The following is a 20649-nucleotide window of genomic DNA, read 5'->3' on the forward strand; positions in this document are numbered from 1 at the left end:
CCATGGCTCAGAGAGAAGACAAAGTGGGGAGGGTTACAGAGGCAGCCCCACATGGGCCCGTGGGTGGAGCTTCTGCCCATGGCCAGCCCTGCTTTCTCCTAAGCGCCCACATGGACAAGGCCAGTATCCCGGACGAGCAGGTGGTCCTCATTGGTGAGCAGCTGCACTCTCCAGAGGGCCTGGCGGTGGACTGGGTCCATAAGCACATCTACTGGACAGACTCAGGCAATAAGACCGTCTCAGTCGCCACAACCGATGGACGCCGCCGCTGTACTCTCTTCAACCGTGATCTCAGCGAGCCCCGAGCCATTGCTGTCGACCCCCTGCGAGGGTGAGAATCCCCACATAAACTTTCCATTCCACCAGCAAAGGCGTGTCTGTTACAAGAGCTGTCAAAGGTTCTAGAAACCCGTGGGCCAGTCAGATACAGGGAAGGAAGTCCAAACGGCCCACATCCTATTTGTCCTCAGCCAAAGTACTGGGCATTAGTCACCAGAGATCACTCTGGACTCTTGGCTCCTTCATTGTATCGCTAAAATGGTGTGTCTTGGAGTGCTACAGGACTAAAGATCCCAGGTAGCTTCAGAGGTAGAGGCCTTTCTTCAGGCTTTTGTCCATAGATATTTGACAGCCGCTTAACCAGTTTTGGGGACAGAGAACCTATTTCATTGTGGAATACAGATCCATTATACAGTGGAGTTTCCCCTTAATCCCAAATCTGTCTCCCTGTATCTTTTCCCAGTGGGTGTTACATAAGTCATGCACTCAGTACAACCAGTAAGATTCGAGGACTCAGGGTCCCTGGGGCTGCTCTGCCCCTGACCATTGTTGCCCAGTATGTGGGTCCCTTTAACAGAGGCTGCTTTGCTCTGGCCACACCTAGGTGGGGGCTCCCTTAGTGGAAATGTTCCTCATGAAAGTGTGAATTAGTAGCAGTGAACTGCTGTGATCTCTAGAAATGAGGGTCTAGGAGCAGGAACCTGAGCTAAGATGGTCATCTACTCTCTTCTAAGTAGATCGGGAGAGATGTGTAAGGGCCCTGCCCACACAGATGCTCTAGGGTTCTGGTTAGAGCTGTCACAGTAAGAGCAGAGCTCATGGGCCATTCAGCTGAGACTAAGTAGATTATTGGCAAGTTGAGCTTCCCGAGGCTCTCATGAGATGAAGGTTAAAGTGCCTGTTCTAAGATTTGATAGTTCGAAGGATGTCAGAGGTTTCCCCATTAAACATAATCCCCAACTATTCAGTGGATCGCTGAGCCTTGGTGGCTTGGGCCATTCCAACTGTCCCACCCAGAGAAAACTAATGTGGGCTCTTCTGCGTTTCAGGTTCATGTACTGGTCTGACTGGGGTTTCCAGGCAAAGATTGAGAAGGCTGGGCTCAATGGTGCAGACCGGCAAACACTGGTTTCAGACAACATCGAGTGGCCCAACGGAATCACCCTGGGTGAGCCCTGCCTGTCTACGAGAGTTGGGAGCTTGCACTAGAACTGATCCTGACAACTGTTAGGAGTCCCATGGGTCTTGTGTGAGAGTCCCCTCATGGTGGCCAGTGTCTTTGTTCCCTTGAGCTAAGTTCAGTCTGAGGCCTGGCAGTGTGGGCAGGGAGGAGTGCCGTGGAGTAGAGATGTAGCTGCAGTAACTGGTGTCTGACCTGACCCCTCCTCCCCAAGACTTGCTGAGCCAGCGTTTGTACTGGGTGGACTCCAAGCTGCACCAGCTATCCAGCATCGACTTCAATGGAGGCAACAGAAAGATGCTGATTTTCTCCACTGACTTCCTGAGTCACCCTTTTGGGGTAGCTGTATTTGAGGTGAGCCCCATAGGGGTAGGCATAACTCAGTCGGGAAGCTTAAACCCAGAAGAGGCTTGTTCAAATAGGATACTTCTAGACTTGTCCAGAGGGAAACAAAAGAACAGGGACGCCAGCTGACAGGTTGATACGCTCCAAGAACAGCATTCAGGGAGGCTCACAGCTCAGTCTGCCTGGCAGTCTTTCCTGTGCTCTCCCCAAGAGTCTCATTCAGAGAATGTCACCTAGGTAAATCTCTCAGCACAGACACTGCCTCTCCACATCCTCGGCACCTACCGCTGTATCTCACATACAGAAGGAGGCAGGGAAATGTGTGTCCTTAGAATCATTTAGAGTAGGGCGCATCCTGAGAGGTGCTATGCAGACCTGTGCCAAATCCCGGCGTCACAGAAGTAAATTAGACACTACCCAAGCCCTCAGGAAGCTCCCAAGAAGGAAAAGAATCAAGAAGCCCTTGCTCTGACCTTAACAGCCTTTCTTTTGGGGAAATAAGGAAGCCAGAACCAAAGTTTCTTACACACAGCTCCTCCCCCAAACTAACCCTGCCATCCAGGGAAGGCAGAGGAAGGGGGTAGTGTTCTGTGGTGGACAATGGCAGTATTTTCTTAGAGCAGCTTCATTCAGTACTGCTTGAACTTGTGTGCAGACACTCCTCTAACTCTATCCCCTGCTTCAACTTAAGTGTGTGTGTGTGTGTATGTATGTATGTATGTATGTATGTATGTATGTATGTATGTATACTTGAGCATCTCCCTGGCATGTGTAAAGTGTGGGTATATGCATGAGTTTGCATAAATGCACCAGAGTAAACATGTCTGTTTGTGTGTGTGTGTGTGCGTGTGTGTGTGTGTGTGTGTGCGTGTGTGTGTGTGTACTTTTATGTGAACTAAAAGGTATTACTCAGCACGAGTATGTCTTCATGACCTGTGAGGGTGTGTCTGGGTCCGTGGACAAGATGCATGGTTGCCCCTGTAATTGTAAATTTGCCTACAGATGTGTGTCTACTCTTCTACGGATTAACCATGTAGAACACTAACCATGTAGACTTGTGTGTTCCTCCTAGGAGGCCCAACAGCAACTAGCCCTCGGGAACTCACCATTCCTTCTATCTTAGTCCCAGGTGTAGTCATGCAACCTTGGTTTTCTTTTGGCTTCAGGAAGTGAGCCTAGCTCGGCAGCACAGAATCACCAAGTAGTCATCTAAGACAGAAGGAAGCTAGGAGGCTTTGCTTCACCGGCAGAGGCAGAGTCCTCTGAACCCCTGTGGGCAGGGTAGACAGCGCTGACTCCGGTTTGTCCTGTCCCTGACTTGGGGCGAGGCCCTCAGACTGGGATGGAGTTTGGATGCTGGGCTTCCTACCCTTCACATCTGTACTCTGCAGGACAAGGTATTCTGGACGGATCTGGAGAATGAGGCCATTTTCAGCGCAAATCGGCTCAATGGCCTGGAGATCTCCATCCTGGCTGAGAACCTTAATAACCCACATGACATTGTAATCTTCCATGAGCTGAAGCAGCCAAAGGGTAAGTAAGCCTTCCCTGGTCCCCGCCTGCCTGTGCCCTCTCCTGACACCTGACAGGCTATGTCTTCCCATTTGTGTCTTGACCCAGCATCCCCAAGAATACAATAATCCCTCTTGTTGTAGAGTGTGTTGTCATATCTGGTTTCACTCTGCTTCAGCCTCTGTGTGACACAAGGCTAGGAACAAACACATAGGCGTCCTAGTTTTGCCGATAACAGGTGCTTTTTGTATGTCTCATTCAACAATTGAGGAAACTGAAGTTGGAGAGAAAAAACAATGTTAGCAGGTAGAACAAAAATCTAAACCGGAGGCCACCTGATTGCCAAGTTCCTTCTGTCGCGACACATCAGTGTGCACTTACTTCTAGCACCCATTTTGCAGTACTGCAAACTCCTGTGTCTCCAGGCCTTACAGTTAGCCAGGTGGCTTACTGGGAACGGTCTAATAGTCGTACCACAGGGCTGTGTCATCCGCTGCCATGACCAGCTGTAACCAGTAATGGCTGCCAGGGTAAGGGAGACAGCAAAGAGAGGGGCAAGACGATGAGGTCTGCACCTGATTCTAGTTCTAGAGACTTAAAGCAGAAAGAGACGGCAGGTGCCCAGAGGAGGAACAAACGAGACAGACACAGTCGGGGAGAGGTAGACTTAAAATTCCTAGAGTTGTAACGTGTCCGTGTGTTCTCTGAGGGTAGGCTTCTCTGTCACCTGGAACCGTAACCCACCTCTCAGAACTGTAAGAATGAATGAGGGTAACGATAAAGTCCCAGCTACTATGCTGGTGGGGAAAGATTTCTGTGCAAGTCCAGTTGGTGGGAACTCACTATTGGTAGACAAGAGGACCTGGCATGGCCTGTCAATCTCCCAACATGCTCTCTGTCTGCTCCTCCCCCTGCCATTAGCTGCAGATGCCTGTGAGCTGAGTGCCCAGCCCAATGGCGGCTGTGAATACCTGTGCCTTCCTGCTCCTCAGATCTCCAGCCACTCTCCCAAGTACACCTGTGCCTGTCCTGACACAATGTGGCTGGGCCCAGACATGAAGAGATGCTACCGAGGTTAGTGACAAACATTGCCCTGGACTCGTAGGGACTCAGTATGCTCCAGCTTTTCCTCCAACTTCCCCGGTTGCCTCTCACATCTGCACCTTCGTCTTATCTAAACGTCCTTGACAGAGTGAGTTCATGGCACCCTCCAAGGCTTTCCCATCTCCAAGAAAAGTGCAATGCGCATAAAATGCTTTAAATTCGACTTTCAGGAAGTTTCTAGAATCCCTTGAAAACCAAGTTAATGGGGCCTGGAGTAGGCTCCGTGGCTGAGAGCACTTGCTGCTCTTGCAGAGGACTCTGGCTCAGTTCCTAGCACCTATATGATGGCTTTCAACCATTCCTAACTCCAACTCCAGAAGTTCCAACCCTGATTCCTTCTACTGACTTCTGAGGATACCAGGCGAGCTCGTGGTGCCCAGGCAAAGCACCCGTAGATACAAAATAAAAACAGATCAAAAAGTAAAAATTAAAATGAAGAAAACTTCGAGTAAAGAGCCCTTGGTCCTTGCTGACCATTTGTAGCAGATGCCTGTTCTTAGCTAGACCTGGCACACTGCGTAGATGCCCTTGAGTGCAGTTGTGACTAATGGTGGACTAGCACTTCATCCTCACAACTGGGCTTTGTTTCTCAGTCCCCATGTGTAGCCAAACCTTGGGTTTGAGCATCAGGCCTGTTACATCATTTACAATGTCCAGATTCAACTGTTTAACGTGAAGAATTTAAACCTGACGATGTAACTACAGACGAGGATGAAATGCTTCTCAATTTGTATTTCTGCTCCCTCTGGTCTTTTACAGAGGCCTCCTCCACACTTGTCTCCACAGCTCTGTCCCACGGACCCGTCTTTATCAGATCAAAGTGAAGTGCTAGGACTCAGCTTCAGAGAAGATCACGGCCCATTCGGGGATGGGGGAAAGTTTCACAATAGTGGCATCTGAGCTAAGCCCAGAGGCTGAGCCCCTACTGGAACTCAGCAACCATAACTGGGCACCAAAGCAACAAACTGCTGTCTTTCCCCTCTAGCACCTCCGTCTACCTCAACTACAACCTTAGCCTCTGCTATGACAAGGACAGTACCTGCTACTACGGGAGCCCCTGGGACAACCATCCACGACTCTACCTACCAGAACCACAGCACAGAGATGCCAAGCCAGACAGCTGCCGTCCCTCACTCAGTGAACATCCCTAAGGCTCACAGCACCAGCCCGTCCACCCTGAGCCCTGCAACCAGCAACCACTCCCAGCACTGTAAGGAAGTCAGCTCTGCATTTCGTATAACTTGGGGGAAGCCAAGATGAGGGTCGGGAGTGGCTAGGAAGGAAGATCTTGTAATGTCCACCTCTTAGGAGGAAGCAAGGGAGAGAAGGTCCTGTCCTGGGATTGAGGAAGCTTGGGTGTCCATAAGTTTAAAAGGACCTGGAGGCAAACCATTCGTTCATCTCTAAACGTCAGTCTCCCCCTAAAAGGAACCAATAATAAGCTACACTCGACTTGCTTCTCAAGATGGTCAGGAGAGGCAAAGGCTCCTGGCAGTGGTGGTCAGCAAACAGGAGACAGGACAGGCAGATCTCTAAGTTTTAGGCCAGCCTGATCTACATAGAGAGTTCCAGGCCTGCCAAGGCAATATGGTAAGACCCTGCCTCAAAGAGGGAACTAGGCAAAAGAGGCATTGTGAATGGAAGTGCCCAGCTGCCTGGGTATGTGTCAGTGTTCCATGTGTTCCTGAGGTGGGTGTCGTCGAGTTTGGAAAGCTCTATCCGAGCTCCCGGCAGCCTTGGTAAGCTGCCCAGGCAGTAATGTCTGTAAAGTATGATCTGCTTGTGCCTGTTTCCAAATCTTGGATAGAATAACTAAGCTTAGTACTTCTTTAATCCTTGGGAGCAGTAATTGTCCTGTTGGAACAGCTGTATCTCATTAACCAGAAAATACCTTTATAATTGCCGGGGGGCTTCATTTTAAATGATAAACCATCTCTCATTTTTTCCCCATACACGGCTGGCCCAGAAACCAAGCAACCTGGTGACATTGTTCAGATCAGGGCTGTTTAGCCAGCAGAGGCTAGGTTCTAAGAATAGACGTTTGAGGCAGCCTGGTGTTTGCAGAGGTGGAATTCCATTTCCTCTCATGGGGGCAGAGGTCTGAGTGTTCTCTCAGGTCTTGGGACGTTTCCTAGCACATCAGAGCAAGGGGACAGCAGTGCTTCCAATTAGCTTGTTTTCTTCCTTCTTTGTATGCGTGCATGCCTGTGCGTGTGTGCGTGCGGGCGTGTGTGTGTGTATGTGTGTGTGTGTGTGTTTGTGTGTGTGTGTGTACATGTTCATCTTTGTGCACGTGTGTGTACTGAAGGTGTATAATATGTATGTGTGCTTGTTGAAGCTGGAGATCAACCTTGGGAGTGTTCTCAATAGTTCTGCAATATAATTCTTGAGACAGTCTCTCACAGAACCTGGAGCTCACTGGTTCAGCTAAAGTGGCTGGCCAGCAAGCTTCAGGTCTCCTCCTGTCTCCTTCCTCAGCCAGGGCTATGGGCACATGCTGCCATGCTTGGCTTTACATGAATTGGGAGCAGAACTCAGATCCCCATCCCTAAATGGCAAGCACTTAACAAGTGAGCCATCTCTCCAGCGCCCTCCAATTAGCTAACTTGGTGAACAGGGCAGCTCCCTGATTAGCCAGAGTTTCTTGAAGTAACATGGAGAAATAGATTGGGGGGCATTGCCAGTGGCTAGCCATTCCTCTCACACCTCAGAGGGCTCTCATGGGATCCCAGGGCATAGAGCTGTACAGGTGTCTCAGGTGTCTTAGAGCTAGGGAAGGATATTTATTTAAAACAATACATTTATAATTACTCTTCATTTAAGAATGGGCTTTTATGTGCCTTTAACAGCAACAAGGATCCTTTAGAGATGGGGTCTCGCTATGTAGCCCAGGCTAGTCTAAACTTGAGGTCTTCTATCCTTACCATCCCGAGTGGGGTGTGATATGCATTCACCATCATGCCTGGCTAACAAACCTTTTTAAATTTAACCCTCATCATAACTACTACCACCTCACTACCATCTTGAATTAGGCAATGCCAGCCAGATATTGTGCTAAGTATCTGATATGATCCCATTTAATCCTTAAATGGACCCCTAAGAGGTAGAAAATATTTTAAGATAAATATAATATACATATAATATACATTATACGTTTAATATTACATTAACTTCCACAGGGTCACACGGGTAATGTGTAATAGAGATAGAATTTGAACCGAGGAAGCCTGACCCAGAAGCCTATGCTCCCAATTACACTCTACTACATTCCAGTATATCAGGTTTTAATCTCTTAGGAAAACAAGCTGGTAGTGCATAGAACAGGCAGACCACCAAAACAGTGGAGACAGTGCATTGGATTTTAGTGGAAAAAGACAGCCAGCCCCATCGGCAGCAAGGAGACCTAAGCTCTCACCTGCCGCGTAGCCCCCAGCTTCCTATTGGACTTGGGTCATGAGTCCTGTGTTCAAATCCCAAGTCTGCATTTATCAAAGTTTAGTTTCCCGGATGTGAAATAACCTCAGTCCTATTTGCCCCTGGAGTTTTGGGGATGTTTAGTGAGACTGAATTATTACACAGTAACTGGGAGCATCACCTTAGAGCAAGGACAAGAAGAGGTTGGGCGGGTGGTCCTTACAGCTCAAGGGCAGGCCGCGCTTGGATTCGCAGTGATGGGGCATCATTCTGTACATGGTGTTTTACAGATGGGAATGAAGGCAGCCAGATGGGTTCAACAGTCACCGCTGCTGTCATTGGGATCATCGTGCCCATAGGTGAGTGCCCGAGGTTTGGGAAAGGCACTAGAGGGACAAAGAACTGTACATGCTACCTGGTTCAGTGTGGGTTCTTGCCCGGCACACATTGTTCTTCAACTTCTGCCCCTGTGTGAACACCCAGGCACATCTACAAGCCCCAGCCACCTCCACAACCCACACTTGCACCATGTGAAGACAAATGACTGCTCCTTGGGGACCCAGCTAGCGTCTCTTGCTCACCACTCTCTCACATGCCACATTATAGGAGATTATGTATTTGTTAATGGATGAGCTGGGCTGCTTGTCATTTACTGAGTAAATCATCCTGTCTTGTTACTTCCTCTTTGGTTTTCAATAAACATTTATTGAGCAGCTACCACGTGCCAAACTCTAATAAGGAAAGGGAAGGAAGTTAAAGGATAAGTAAGGCAGGGTCCTATCCTATAGATGTCTAGTCTTGGTCTGACAAGATAACTCAGTGACCAAAGCCCTTCCACCAAGACTGACTGCTTGAGTTCTGTCCCTGCAGCACATGGTAGATGCAGGGTTGGTTCCTGCAGTGTGTCCTCTGGGTTCCACACACTCCTCCTTGTAGCAGGCATGCCCCACCCCGCAAAATAAATAAGTAAATGTAATTTTAAAAAAACCCCAGCAGGACAAAGGATACATATAATATGGGTAAGTTGATTATGGCATGACAAATCCTAAGAGTAAGCTGCTACGTTACTGCCGAGGAGTCGCTTTGGTCTAAAAGGGAAGAGAACAGGCGAGGTTTCCCAATGGAAATAATCCTTGAGCTTGAGTTGGCCAAGTCAAGAAGAATCAAGAACAACCCAAGCAGTGCAGACAGCATGTGCAAAGCCAGGAGTGGGAGAGACGTGGAGAGAGTTAGGGAGGTTGAACTAGCAGTTCAGTATGGCAGCAATCCTGGATAAGATTCAGAACCCGGGGCTGACTCATTCCCTCCCACTATGACATTCACTTGTGTCCTGTAACACGTCCATTTTCTCATGCCTGACTCACGTCTTAGCAGTATTTTTTAGTTGGATTCCCATTTTTAACTCCTGGGCTAGTCGGTATTACTATTGCTGTGATGAACACCATAACCAAAGCAACTTTGGGAAGACAGGACTCATTTGGCTTAGACTTCCCCATCACTGTTCATCATGGAAGGAAGTCAGGACAGGAGCACAAACAGGGCAGGAAGCTGGAGGCAGGAGCTGATGCAGAAGCCATGGAGGAGTGCTGCTTACTGGCTTGCTCCTCGTGGCTTGCTTAGCCTGCTTTCTTAACAAACTCAGGACCACCAGTCCATGGTTGGAACCACCCACGATGGGCTGTGGGCCCTTCCCCCATCAATCATTGGTTAAGAAAATGCCCTATAGGCTTGTCTATAGCGCGATCTTATGGAGGCATTTTCCTAATTGAGGCTCCTCTCAGATGGCTCTAGCCTGTGTCAAGTCGACGTAAGACTAGCCAGCACATCTCCCTTAGGGACTTTGTTCTTTTAGAAGTCACACACAGTAGTGCTAACGCATAATTTATGTGATGCCTGTAGTACAGGCATGGCAGACACATTGGTGTGATAACAGCATCTTGTATTCCTGGGGAGGAAACAGAAAAGTTGTCCCAGAGTGGAGGTGAAGGGTTCTAGAGAAGGTAGCATTTGAATTGGTCTTGAAAGGGCTCACCACAGAAGATGGTCGAGAGACAACTAGTCTAGTCATGAGTGATTCTGTTCCTGCCATCCGTGTGTCCTCTCGGGTTGCTGTGACCCTCACTGAAAGAATCAGTACTTAAATTGAATTAAAGCATTAAATCTAAATGTCTTCCGATCTGAAGGGGAGAAGATGAGTATTATTCACACAAGAAGTAGAGTTAGGCTTTCAAAGACTCCTGGACAGTTATTTACATTTTATTTTCTACGAATTGCCTGCTTGCAGTCTCATTTTTTTTTTCTTGTGGTTATCTCATTTGTAGAAATCCATAATAAATATAAAAACCTTAATAATACATAAAATAAATACTTTCTCCCAGTCTGCCACTTGATTTTAAATTTGCAATGGTATCTTTTATCATTCATAAATTTATACTAAAGTCTTAGATCTGTTCATCTTTTCTTCTGTTAGTTCTGTGTTTACTGTCTTGCTTAGAAAGGCCCGCTTCATTCTGATTTATTAAAATGTCTCCTAATATTTTCTTCTCCTAACTTAAACTTTCTTCAGTGCTTCATATTATTATTTTAGAGGACGGCCTGAGCCAGAGATTTAACTGTTTAATTTTGTAGTTGTACCCGTTCTGATCTGTGAATATAATTCTTTATATATGTGTATAGATTTTCCAAGGCCATATTTAGGGAACCATCATGTCTCTCGGACTTGAGTAATCATCTGTACTGTAGCCGATACATGTCAGCCTATGCAGTCCCCTCACCTAGTACCTGTCTGTTCCCAGGCACTAGCAGTATTTTATGAAATGTTCTTCTTGTAAACATTTTCTTAAATGTTGTTAATGGCTTCTCTTCTAGATGAACTTGAGGGTAATTGTGCCATTTTGTAAAATTTATGATAGGATTCTCATTGAACTTGCTTTGGATATACACACTCATGTGAGAGGAATTTACATTTTTACAGGATCAAACTTTCCCACTTAAGACATGGCATCTTTATTTCCGGCTTCACTTATGTCCTTTAGCAGACCTTGATAGATCATGTGGCATTTGCCTACTTCTTATTAGGTTAGTCTAGTCATTTTGTAACTTTTACTAGGCCATCATGAATGTGCCTGTTCCGTGACATTTTCCAATTGGTTATCTATTTGGGGGAATTATGTTTGTTTGGATGGTGTTTTTTTGGGCAAGGTTGCAGAAATTCTATAAGTCAGACTGGCCTGCACTAATCAGTGCAGGCTGTCCTTAACCTTTTGATAATTTTCCCGTCTCTGTCTCCTGAGCTCTACAATTACGGGCACGAGCCCCACATCTGGCATTCTGATGTGTTACTGCCTACTAAAAGGAAGGCTATTGATTTTTTATATTGATTCTTGAGTAAGTAGATTACTTCTAATATTCTTTTACCTGCTCCTGTAATGTTCTTTTTCTTGTTGCCATCTTTAATTATGGTACTCTCACTCAAACAGAAACCCCTCTACAGCACCCTAAATCATCTCCACCAATGTGCACAGAACCACTATGCGCTCTGGTGGGCACGGTCTGGGAAACTCGGTTCCTGCAGACCCTGGGTTACCTCTGCGATTCTCCATGCCCAGCTGAGTTCTTGTCCATTCCCATCCTCCTAATCTAACTCTTTGTTTGCACTTGCACCAGTTCTAAAAGATCTGTCCATCAGGTTGGAATCAAGCATAGATTCCTTCCTAGGCCTTGGCCCTGGACCTGTAAGACACCCCTTCCTCTGTTCTGACAAAGGGACAGAGAGTGTGCTAGGTCTTGACTTTCCCATCTGTCCAACAAGAACCAAACTGCTTAGTATTTTTAACCAGCTCTGAAGTCTTTGACTGTGTTGCCCTTCTGTATCCTCTTCTAGAGACTCTCCTTGTCTGATGGAGCCTTAGAGTTGGAAAGACATGCAATTTGGAGGGAGGGTGACCTTCTGAAGAGTTCCAGATTAGCAGCAGTATTAGGGTACAGATTTGGGAAAACACTTCTCAGTTATTTAGCAAGTGTCACTGAGCACATACTAGGTATGAGCACAAAGAAAGAAAGAAACACGCCCAGGACTGGAGAGATGGCTCAGTGGTTAGGGACTCTGGCTGTTCTTCTAAAAGACCAGAGTTTACTTCTCATCATCCATGTCAAGTGGCTCACAACCAACTGTCTCACCAGTTCCAAGATAGCAGATGCCTTTTCCTGGTCCCCACCCATACCTGTGTATGCTTGTACATATGTATACACTCACAGACACACATACCATACACATAAATAAAAATGATAAAAATCACGTTTTTCTAAGTTAGCACAGCCCTCAAAAGCTCAGTTCGGTTGAGAGAACAGATATTTGAAAGTAAGTGTGGCCTGGGAACACACCTAAGGGAGCAGCGGGGTCTTCCCAGAGCGGTTGAGAAAGATGTTACAACAGATGAAGGATTAATGAAGGAACGAAATGGTGAGAGGACTCAAGCAGGAGAAAATGAGTGCTCAGACGGAGCTGGGAAGCCGAGGGGTAATGAGGTTGGGGGGGGGGGGTGGCAGATGGGTGCTGATGCTGGGCCAGAGCTCCTGGTTGCTCAGTGTGTTGTGGCCTTTCCCCCCAGTGGTAATAGCCCTGCTGTGTATGAGTGGGTACCTCATCTGGAGAAACTGGAAGCGGAAGAATACCAAGAGCATGAATTTCGACAACCCAGTGTACAGGAAGACAACAGAAGAGGAAGAGGAAGATGAACTTCACATAGGGAGGACGGCTCAGATTGGCCATGTCTACCCCGCAGTAAGTACTCCTCGCTAGGAGAGCTCCTTCCCTTCCTCCTTTCCATTCACCACCCACCTCCCTCCCTCCCTCCCTCCCTCCCTTCCTTCCTTCCTTCCTTCCTTCCTTCCTTCCTTCCTTCCTTCCTCCCTTCCACCTTATCAAGAACCTCCCACATATCAGGCACAGTTTTGGCTCTGGGAGAGCACAGCCATACTGAAGCAGGCGATGGGGGGAGCAGAGTATCAGGATACCTTTTACCTGCAGGGTCTTCCTGGCAGTTAAGAAGCCAATGACTTTCTGCAGAAGGGTAACTGGCTGAATTCTGACACGCTCTGAATGCCAGTCAAATGCCAGACACCACACGAGACATCAAGTATTCAGAGTTAATAAAAGAGCACACTGCTGGAGTGTTAGAGATGCTTGGTGTCATGGGGTGGAGGCTGAAGAACCTGTCTTTCTAGGAAGCCTTCCTAGGCTTGCTTCTTCTCCCACAGTTCCCTGGGCCTCTCCATCCACAATCCTCTTACCTTTTGCTTAGCAGTTAAGCCACTAGACTGTGAGGTCCCTGAGGGCAGATCCGATGTGGTTAGTCTGTTTCCCTGGGCTTGGCATAGCACAACTGGCTTTAACGAGTGCTGAATGGATGGATGGTGTAGGAGCACAGCAAGGGGGCTGCTGGTTCATCTGGGGATCCAGTGCATAGAATGACTCCCAGTAACACATGAGCTGTGTCTTTAAAAAAAAAATAGTAATTTTCAGGTAGGGAAGGATAGAAATGGCATTCCAAAGAGAATCGTGTGGAAAGGTTTAGAGGCATGGAAGAGTATGGCCCGTTGGGGAGTGAGGATTAGGAAGTGGTTAGAGCAGGTGTCATTGATGCACAGCAGAGTCAGGGGGCTGAGTATGACCTCAGAGGTCATCCAGTCCATCCCCCTGTCAGGCAATCAGCAGCTATGATCGCCCACTGTGGGCAGAGCCCTGTCTTGGGGAGACCAGAGACCTGGAAGACCCAGCCCCTGCCCACAAGGAGCTTTTTGTCTTGCCGGGAGAACCAAGGTCACAGCTGCACCAACTCCCGAAGAACCCTCTTTCCGAGCTGCCTGTCGTCAAGTGCAAGGTAGGGCAGTGCCACTCTGAGCCGGAGGGGCTGGTGAGTGAGGGCCTTAAACCTAGGCAGCTACAGCCAATCCTAGCGGACTTTCTGATTTTAGAAAGCGACACTGTAAGCTTGATATCGGGACAGAGGAAGAAAGGGCTTGTTCTAGACAGAAGGAACAGCATGAAAAATAATGTCACTCAAGGTGTGGCAGACAAACTGCTGTTGAAGCAAACTAAAGGAGAGATGTGTGAAACAGTCGGATGGCGTTGTGAGGGTTAGCAGATGCTCTCGAGGCTCCGTAAGTCTATAACTGTGGCCAGTGCCGCCAAACAGATTTTTAGAGCTCCGAGAAGGCATGGTACAGGAAGCCTAGAGCTTGGAGAGAGAAAATGACTCTGTCCCATTGTTCCATGGCCCTGCCGTCATGTCTACTAGTGAGATGAGAGTAAAAACCCCAGTTTCTGCTTCCTGAGGTTATAGAGTGTAAGGGCAGTCTGTAAATTACAAGTCAGTCTACACTAAAGAATCGTCATTTCCAGAGAAGGAGATAATGCAGTGAAGTTACTCTGATTAATAAGGTGGGATCTCTGAGTTCGAGGCCGGCTGCACTACAGAGGGAGTTGCAGGACAGCCAGGGCACACAGAGAAACCCTGTCCTGTGTGATAAGCTCCTGCTAGTCACATGCTAGAGACATGGAGGAAGCAGAGGGGTACTTGGCAAGCACCGACGGTGTCAGACACTGCTTTTCTTGTGTGGGGTGGTAGTATCAGTTTCATTTACAGTTGAGAAAACTGAGACCCACAGGATTTTAATAACTTCCCCAGGATCATAGCCAGAAAGTGGCAGAACCAAGATTAACTCCAGGTAGTGCGCAGAGGCCCGAGTTCCTTCCACTCTGTCATGGGGTGCATGTCCTCCAAGCTCTGGAAATCAGAATTCTCACCCTCCTGTCTGTTTCTGTCCTCTTCTCCTCTAGTTTTGCCATCACTACTGGGGCCTGTCTTTGGCCTAGATGGGTGTGGCAAGAATAAGGGTGGCTTGACAATATCACTGAGAGTAAAGCATGCATGGAGAAATTACCTTGAAAGGCAATGGGTTTCTTTTTTTTTTTTCTTTCTTTCCTTTTGGTCACATGTAGCATGTCCAGAGTTGGAAAATGCTTATTCTATGCTGGTTAGGTTAGACTAGACTACTTTGGACATCATACTTGCTAGATAGCATGTAAGAACTCCAGACTCAGTTTTCCATCGAGTTTCTCACGCATCCCATGAAGTAGGTGCAAGCCTCACTGACAGCTGATGAAACCAAGGCTTAGAACAGTGCAGTGAGGCTGGTGCAAATCATGTAGCTCTGAGAGAGGCAATGCAGCTCGGGTCCATCCAAAGATGGTGGCCGGAAATGAGGAGAGTGGCAGTTAGGGTTCACTCACAATGAGCCAAGGAACGTCGGATTCGTATCCTTGTTCAAAAATAAGTTTTGGAGCTTTCTGGTCCAGAACTCTGAGACTAATGCAGAGCAGGGAGATATAAATCACACAAGTGTAGCAAAGAATTTAACCCTTCAGGGAGCAGAGCCATTGGTTAGCCATTTGAGGCAGAAGAGAGTTGAGCATCCAGTAACTGGAAGTGAGGGACAGGAGAGGGAGGAACTGAATTACTTGTATCGTTTTCCAGTACTCTTTCATCATTTAAGAGGGGCACCAGCATGGTACCTGCCTAATTGTGATTTGTGTTCTGGGGATAGGTGGCTAATAGCCCAAGGTTTAACATTCAACAGTTGACCCTCTTTAAGTTCACCCAACTTGAACTACTATAAGGAGCCAAGGTTAGGTCTTTGCTACCTTTCTTTCTGAAAGGACAGAACAGAATGGTGGGGAAAAGCTACACTTGTAGATCTGCACAGACATGGGCTCAAACTTGAGTTCAGCCATTTGCTGTGTGATCCAGAGTTGACTGAGCCTCGGTTTTCTCACCTCTAAAATAAGTCAGGTAAATCTCATCATTGGCAGTGAAGATTATATGAACTAGTGTCTGTACAGGAATAGTGCGTCTGATTTTTTTGTTGCCATTCGGTAAGGATTGCCTCTTATAGCTCTAACGATGATTTCTTTGGTCTGTTTCCCCAGCGAGTGGCATTAAGTCTTGAAGATGACGGACTGCCCTGAGGATGGGCCCGCCCACTTCGTGCCTCATGGAGTTCAGTCCTATGCACTACTCTCTCTGGATGGTGTGTGATTGGATGAATGCCATTTCTATATATGGGTCTGTGTGAGCGTGTGTGAGTGCGTGTAACTTTTTTTAAATTTATGTTGCGGAAAGGTAACCACAAAGTTATGATGAACTGCAGACATCCAAAGGATGTGAACGTTTTTATATGTATAATGTTTTATACACTTTTTAACTGGTTGCACTACCCGTGAAGAATTCATGGGACAGCCACTGCTGAGTGACTAACATGATGCACATAACCAAACGGGGCCAATGGTACAAACTTTACTCATCATTTGAATACAGTATTTACAGAGGATGTTTGATTTGAGAGCTTTTTTAGGTTTGAGGAGCTTGGTTTTTTTTTTTTTTTTTGTAAATAAAATTATGCTTTGTGGCTATCCATCAACATAAGTATAAAAAGAAAGAACACTTCAACTCCTTTCCCCATCTAGATTATTTATTAACATATTTCAAAAGTAAGGTTAGCTCTATAAATAATTTAGAGAAGCGAGAGTATTTATTTTTGGTATGATTGGCCCACTGCACAGACTCTGTGTTTATGTGTGTGTGTTTGTGTGAGAGAAAAAAACCTGTAGGGAAGAGGCGCGCTATGACTATTGCTCACATACATACAAACAGTTATTTTAAAATGGTCCACAAGAGGGGTGTCTAGTTTTCAGAGACACCTTCAGAAACTTTGCTCAGAGAACACAGATGCCATGGTTTGTGCAGAGATGTGGTGGGAAAGGTAGATCTTTTCACCTATGGCTACTCCTGAGGTCCTGACAAGCCAGCACAAAGCTTTTCAGTTCCTCTGAGGCTGTCATGATGCCCACCTAGGCTTTCTGGTCAGTGTGCAGATACTGCACGGGGGTTACAAGCCCTCATGAGCTCAAGACAGCAGAGTCCTTCCTTCAAAATTCAGCTTAGTGAGGGCTCGGGTCAGCTTCAGTAAGCTTCCTCTGAAGCACCTGAAGGTCGGGCCTTTAGAGCAGCTGTTCTCAACCTTTGTAGGTCAAAAAGACCCTTTCACAAGGGTCACTTAAGGCATCGGAAAACACAGATTCTTACATTATGGTCCATAACAGTAGCAAAATTACAGTTATGAAGTAGAAATGAAGTGATGTTATGGTTGGGTCAGTACAACATGGACTGTATTAAAGCTTCTGAGGCGTTAGGAAGGCTGAGAACCCCTACTCTAGAGCTAAGTGAAGGCATTTCTAGGATTTCCAAGTTTACTGTAAGAACAGGCTCAGGCACTGAAGCTCTGAGTCGCGTGAATGAGGACGACAATTTTGGAATAGGTTTGGTTACACCTATTTCTCATCCCCTTACTTTCTACCATTTTTCTTACGTAGGGGAAACATTTTAAGAAAATACACATTTCTTACGACCGTATGTTCACATGGATAAGACTAAGTCCAAAAGTGTGAATACGTCCAAATTTATATTTTGGGGAAATACCATGAGATATTATAGCATATCGGGCATGTTTCATTGCTTTATAAATAAAAGGAGAAACTCTAGGTGTTTGTATAGAATTTTCTTCATATGTAACACCTTTACATTTTCTGAGCCTTGGGGATGGGGTGGGAGAAATGCCATTTTTCTGTCTGTGGAATCCTCTATTGGAAATGTAATCCCATAGTCCCAGAAGGAATTCAGTCCCCACTAGCTCTCTCTGTTCTATAATCCACTCCAGCTGAATGACCAGGACAACTATGACACTTCTGTGTTTGGCTTAAGTGGTGGCAGACTAATGTCTAAATTTGGCACAACTGGAATTTGACATTTGAGACATATGTTTCCGTGTTCCCACATGACAGCTTCCCCCAAACCGGTGAAGCTCGAATGGCTCACCTGCTTGACGCCCTTTCGACTTCCAGGCAGGCCATCTGGAGGCCTGTCCTCCTCTTCCCAGGAGCTTGCTCTGTGTCACTCATGTTGTCCTAACCTTTAAAAAATGGCTGTGTTCCAAGCTTGGCCATTATGTCTGGCGACTTCTTTTTGGATGCGTGTGTTGATGGTCTTGAGATATTAATTGAATAAATGCGGCTGGCCCCTGACTCCATTCCAGTCTCAAGAACAGGTAGCCCAACTCCTCTGGAGCTCACCCATCTCTGTTCATCCAGGGATGAAAAGGAAAATCAGTTCTTACTGAAAATAAGGTGGAAGTGAAAGCATCAAAATTTATACAAGGCAGGCATTGTCTTTTTCTTTTTTTCTTTAATCTGCCTTCAAGGAAACCGAGACCGTGATAGTTAGTGCATAGTTTCTGAACTTTTAGTCAGATCCTAGCCTTCACAACAGGGTTGAAACATACCATCTAGGGTTTCCAAAAGGTGATTAATAAGATTAAATTATTATCAAAATACCATGTTTCCTGAATGCGCGACAGCTGCAGTCTGAAAGTAACCTACAGTAAACAGACGGACAAATCCAGGGGCGGCTGGAGAGCGGAAGCACTCTGAGGAGGCAGACCCACTTCCTCCTATCCTCGGAGACTTTTCGAGCCGCAGTCTGGGTTTAATTCAGATCTTCTGTTGCCCTTCTCCTCTGCATGTGTATCCACAGCTGGTAACATCCAGAAGAAAGCTTAGTGATAAACCAAGAGGGCAGAAAGTTCAGCTAACTACTTATGAAAACGAAGCGAACCCTCTCTTCTCTGGAAGAGAACTTTGGGCGGCCTGAGCAAGGTCTCAAGCCTGCTTCCTCTCCCACAGCTCTCTGCCCTGTGGGTTGATGAAGGCACTAACAGAGATGACCTTCCCGAAACATCAGACTATAACTTTGTTTACTCTTCAGCATGTGTGTACACGGAGAGGGACAGACTGAGATGGCTTCTGACTCAAGGAGTAAGAAGAATGAGAGGGGATTTAAATGGATGGCAGTGAATCCTGTTGAGCCCTTCAGTTATTCTCATGTCTTTGCAACATACTCTCTAAAACGATTCACTAGCTGCTGTGTGCCCGGCATTGCAAACATCACAGGTGCATTCAACGTTTTTCACCCTTTCAGAACTCACAGCAGTACATGTGGATACAAGAAAAGAAAGTAAATTTCCCATAGATTTCACTTAGACTACTCCCAGGGCAGAGAGAGAGAGAGAGAGAGAGAGAGAGAGAGAGAGAGAGAGAGACCATTTTACCTGAAGAGGTGAAAAAATTCGGTCTACATAGAAGTGCCCCAAAGCCAAGTCTTAAACATTAAAAAGTGGTGTTCAGGCTGCTTCTGTGAGAAGAGAGATTGGGCTAAGACTGAGGAGTGAATCGGCAACAGGACTTTTAAGGAAAACATGGATTCATTACACCTGGAATAAAGAACTTTAAGAGGTTTGGCAAGATGTGAAACTGGATGGAAGAAAATTTCAACATAGGCACTTTATAAAATAATGTCTGATCTAAGTAAGTGGACATTTCTTTGGTCAGTTCCTGTGTGCAAGGCATCATGGGAAACTCACTGCCAGCACTTTGCAGGCATCCACCTCAAGCTGTCCGGTGGCCACGGGGAGATGACGTTATTTACTTATTCGAGTCAGAGATTTTGATGTGGTTAGTGAGAACAGACAGGCAGTGGGATTTTGAACTGAAGCATGCCATGTTGCCGAGCAGCACCTTTGAGATGTTCTCGCCTGTGAGGAAGAGAAGATGATAAAGAGACAGAATCTGGAGAGGGCACCCCAATCACACTACAGTCAGGTGCTACCGGGTGGAGGAGAAACCATTCTAACCCCACAGCACTACAAGACTCCTATCCCACCACGCATTCACCATTTCACGAAACGGCAGTAAGTCAGCAGTTTCAAATTATGTGATTTCCTTCCCCATAAATGCATGCAGATAGGGAGTCGGTCTCCGTACACTATATTTTTAGGGTGTTTGGGAGTTTCCAGGATGTGAAGAATTTAGAAGGCGGAGGATTCAGGGCCTCAGATTCTCAGCTAACTAGATAAAGCTTCAGTCAGGCTGGGCACCATGTGCACAGTCTTAAGAATCAGCAGGAAATGCATTTGCAAAACACATGCTGTAAAAAATTAATTTTAAAAAAGCTACCTGTATAAATATATATATTTAAAAGCAAGGTTTTGATACTTTTTTTTACAAAAACTACAAGAGAAGACTGTACAACCCACAGGCTTTTAAAATAGCATTTTGTTCTCTATAAGCTGTTAATATGAGGGGTAAGGTACTGGTTTGCAAACTCACACAATCCAATGGATTTTCTTGTTTGTCACCCCGCTCTCCAAATTACCATAATTGGTGTAATAGTAGGGCATGTAAAGTTATTGGGTCACATAAACCATTTCTGCTCTTGTCATCCTGGGTTCCGTTAGCTCCTGTACTCAGGAATCTAGCTTCTTCCAGAGGCAGAGGGACCGAAGCAAGTGTGCTCCATTTCACTCGCTGTACTGACATCATCCAAATGTGGACATTTGTAAAATCAGCACACTATTTCTATAGAGACATTAAATTCATTTTTTAAAATCTGTTTTGTTTCCTTGTAGTGATTGGGGGGGGGGGTGAGCTCTCACCAGCTAACCCTGGAATGTATACCAAAGGTTTTGCACAAACATCTGAATCTTAGCAATAAGTATTCAGTATTATCCACTCCCGTTTTATAAAGAAATGTAAAGTAACAGCCCAAAGCCACATTGTTCTTTATAGTAGTCCTAAAGAATAGAATGTGTAGCACTCTGTCTTAGGGATTTACTGCTGTGAACAGACACCATGGCCAACGCAA

At 46.3% G+C, this 20649-nt stretch overlaps 1 protein-coding gene across 21 annotated transcripts in view; it reads left to right on the forward strand.

Moving 5' to 3' along the window:
• Lrp8 (LDL receptor related protein 8) overlaps window positions 1–20393 on the forward strand; it is a 71972-nt gene extending 51579 nt beyond the window's left edge. For 16 of the 21 annotated variants that reach the window (XM_006238570.4, XM_039111148.2, XM_039111149.2 and 13 more), the window contains 10 exons: window positions 104–331; window positions 1329–1447; window positions 1674–1813; window positions 3196–3337; window positions 4238–4390; window positions 5406–5630; window positions 8125–8193; window positions 12445–12617; window positions 13540–13716; window positions 15825–20393. In XM_006238570.4, coding sequence (XP_006238632.1) covers window positions 104–331; window positions 1329–1447; window positions 1674–1813; window positions 3196–3337; window positions 4238–4390; window positions 5406–5630; window positions 8125–8193; window positions 12445–12617; window positions 13540–13716; window positions 15825–15863 — 1465 coding nt within the window. In that variant the 3' untranslated portion in view covers window positions 15864–20393. The remainder of the gene's footprint in view (window positions 1–103; window positions 332–1328; window positions 1448–1673; window positions 1814–3195; window positions 3338–4237; window positions 4391–5405; window positions 5631–8124; window positions 8194–12444; window positions 12618–13539; window positions 13717–15824) is intronic. The other 5 variants (XM_006238567.4, XM_039111153.2, XM_063287975.1 and 2 more) reach the window with 1 other exon arrangement.
• Window positions 20394–20649: the final 256 nt, after the last annotated feature.

Source organism: Rattus norvegicus, chromosome 5 (genome assembly GCF_036323735.1).
Source record: "Rattus norvegicus strain BN/NHsdMcwi chromosome 5, GRCr8, whole genome shotgun sequence".
Taxonomy (NCBI): domain Eukaryota; kingdom Metazoa; phylum Chordata; class Mammalia; order Rodentia; family Muridae; genus Rattus; species Rattus norvegicus.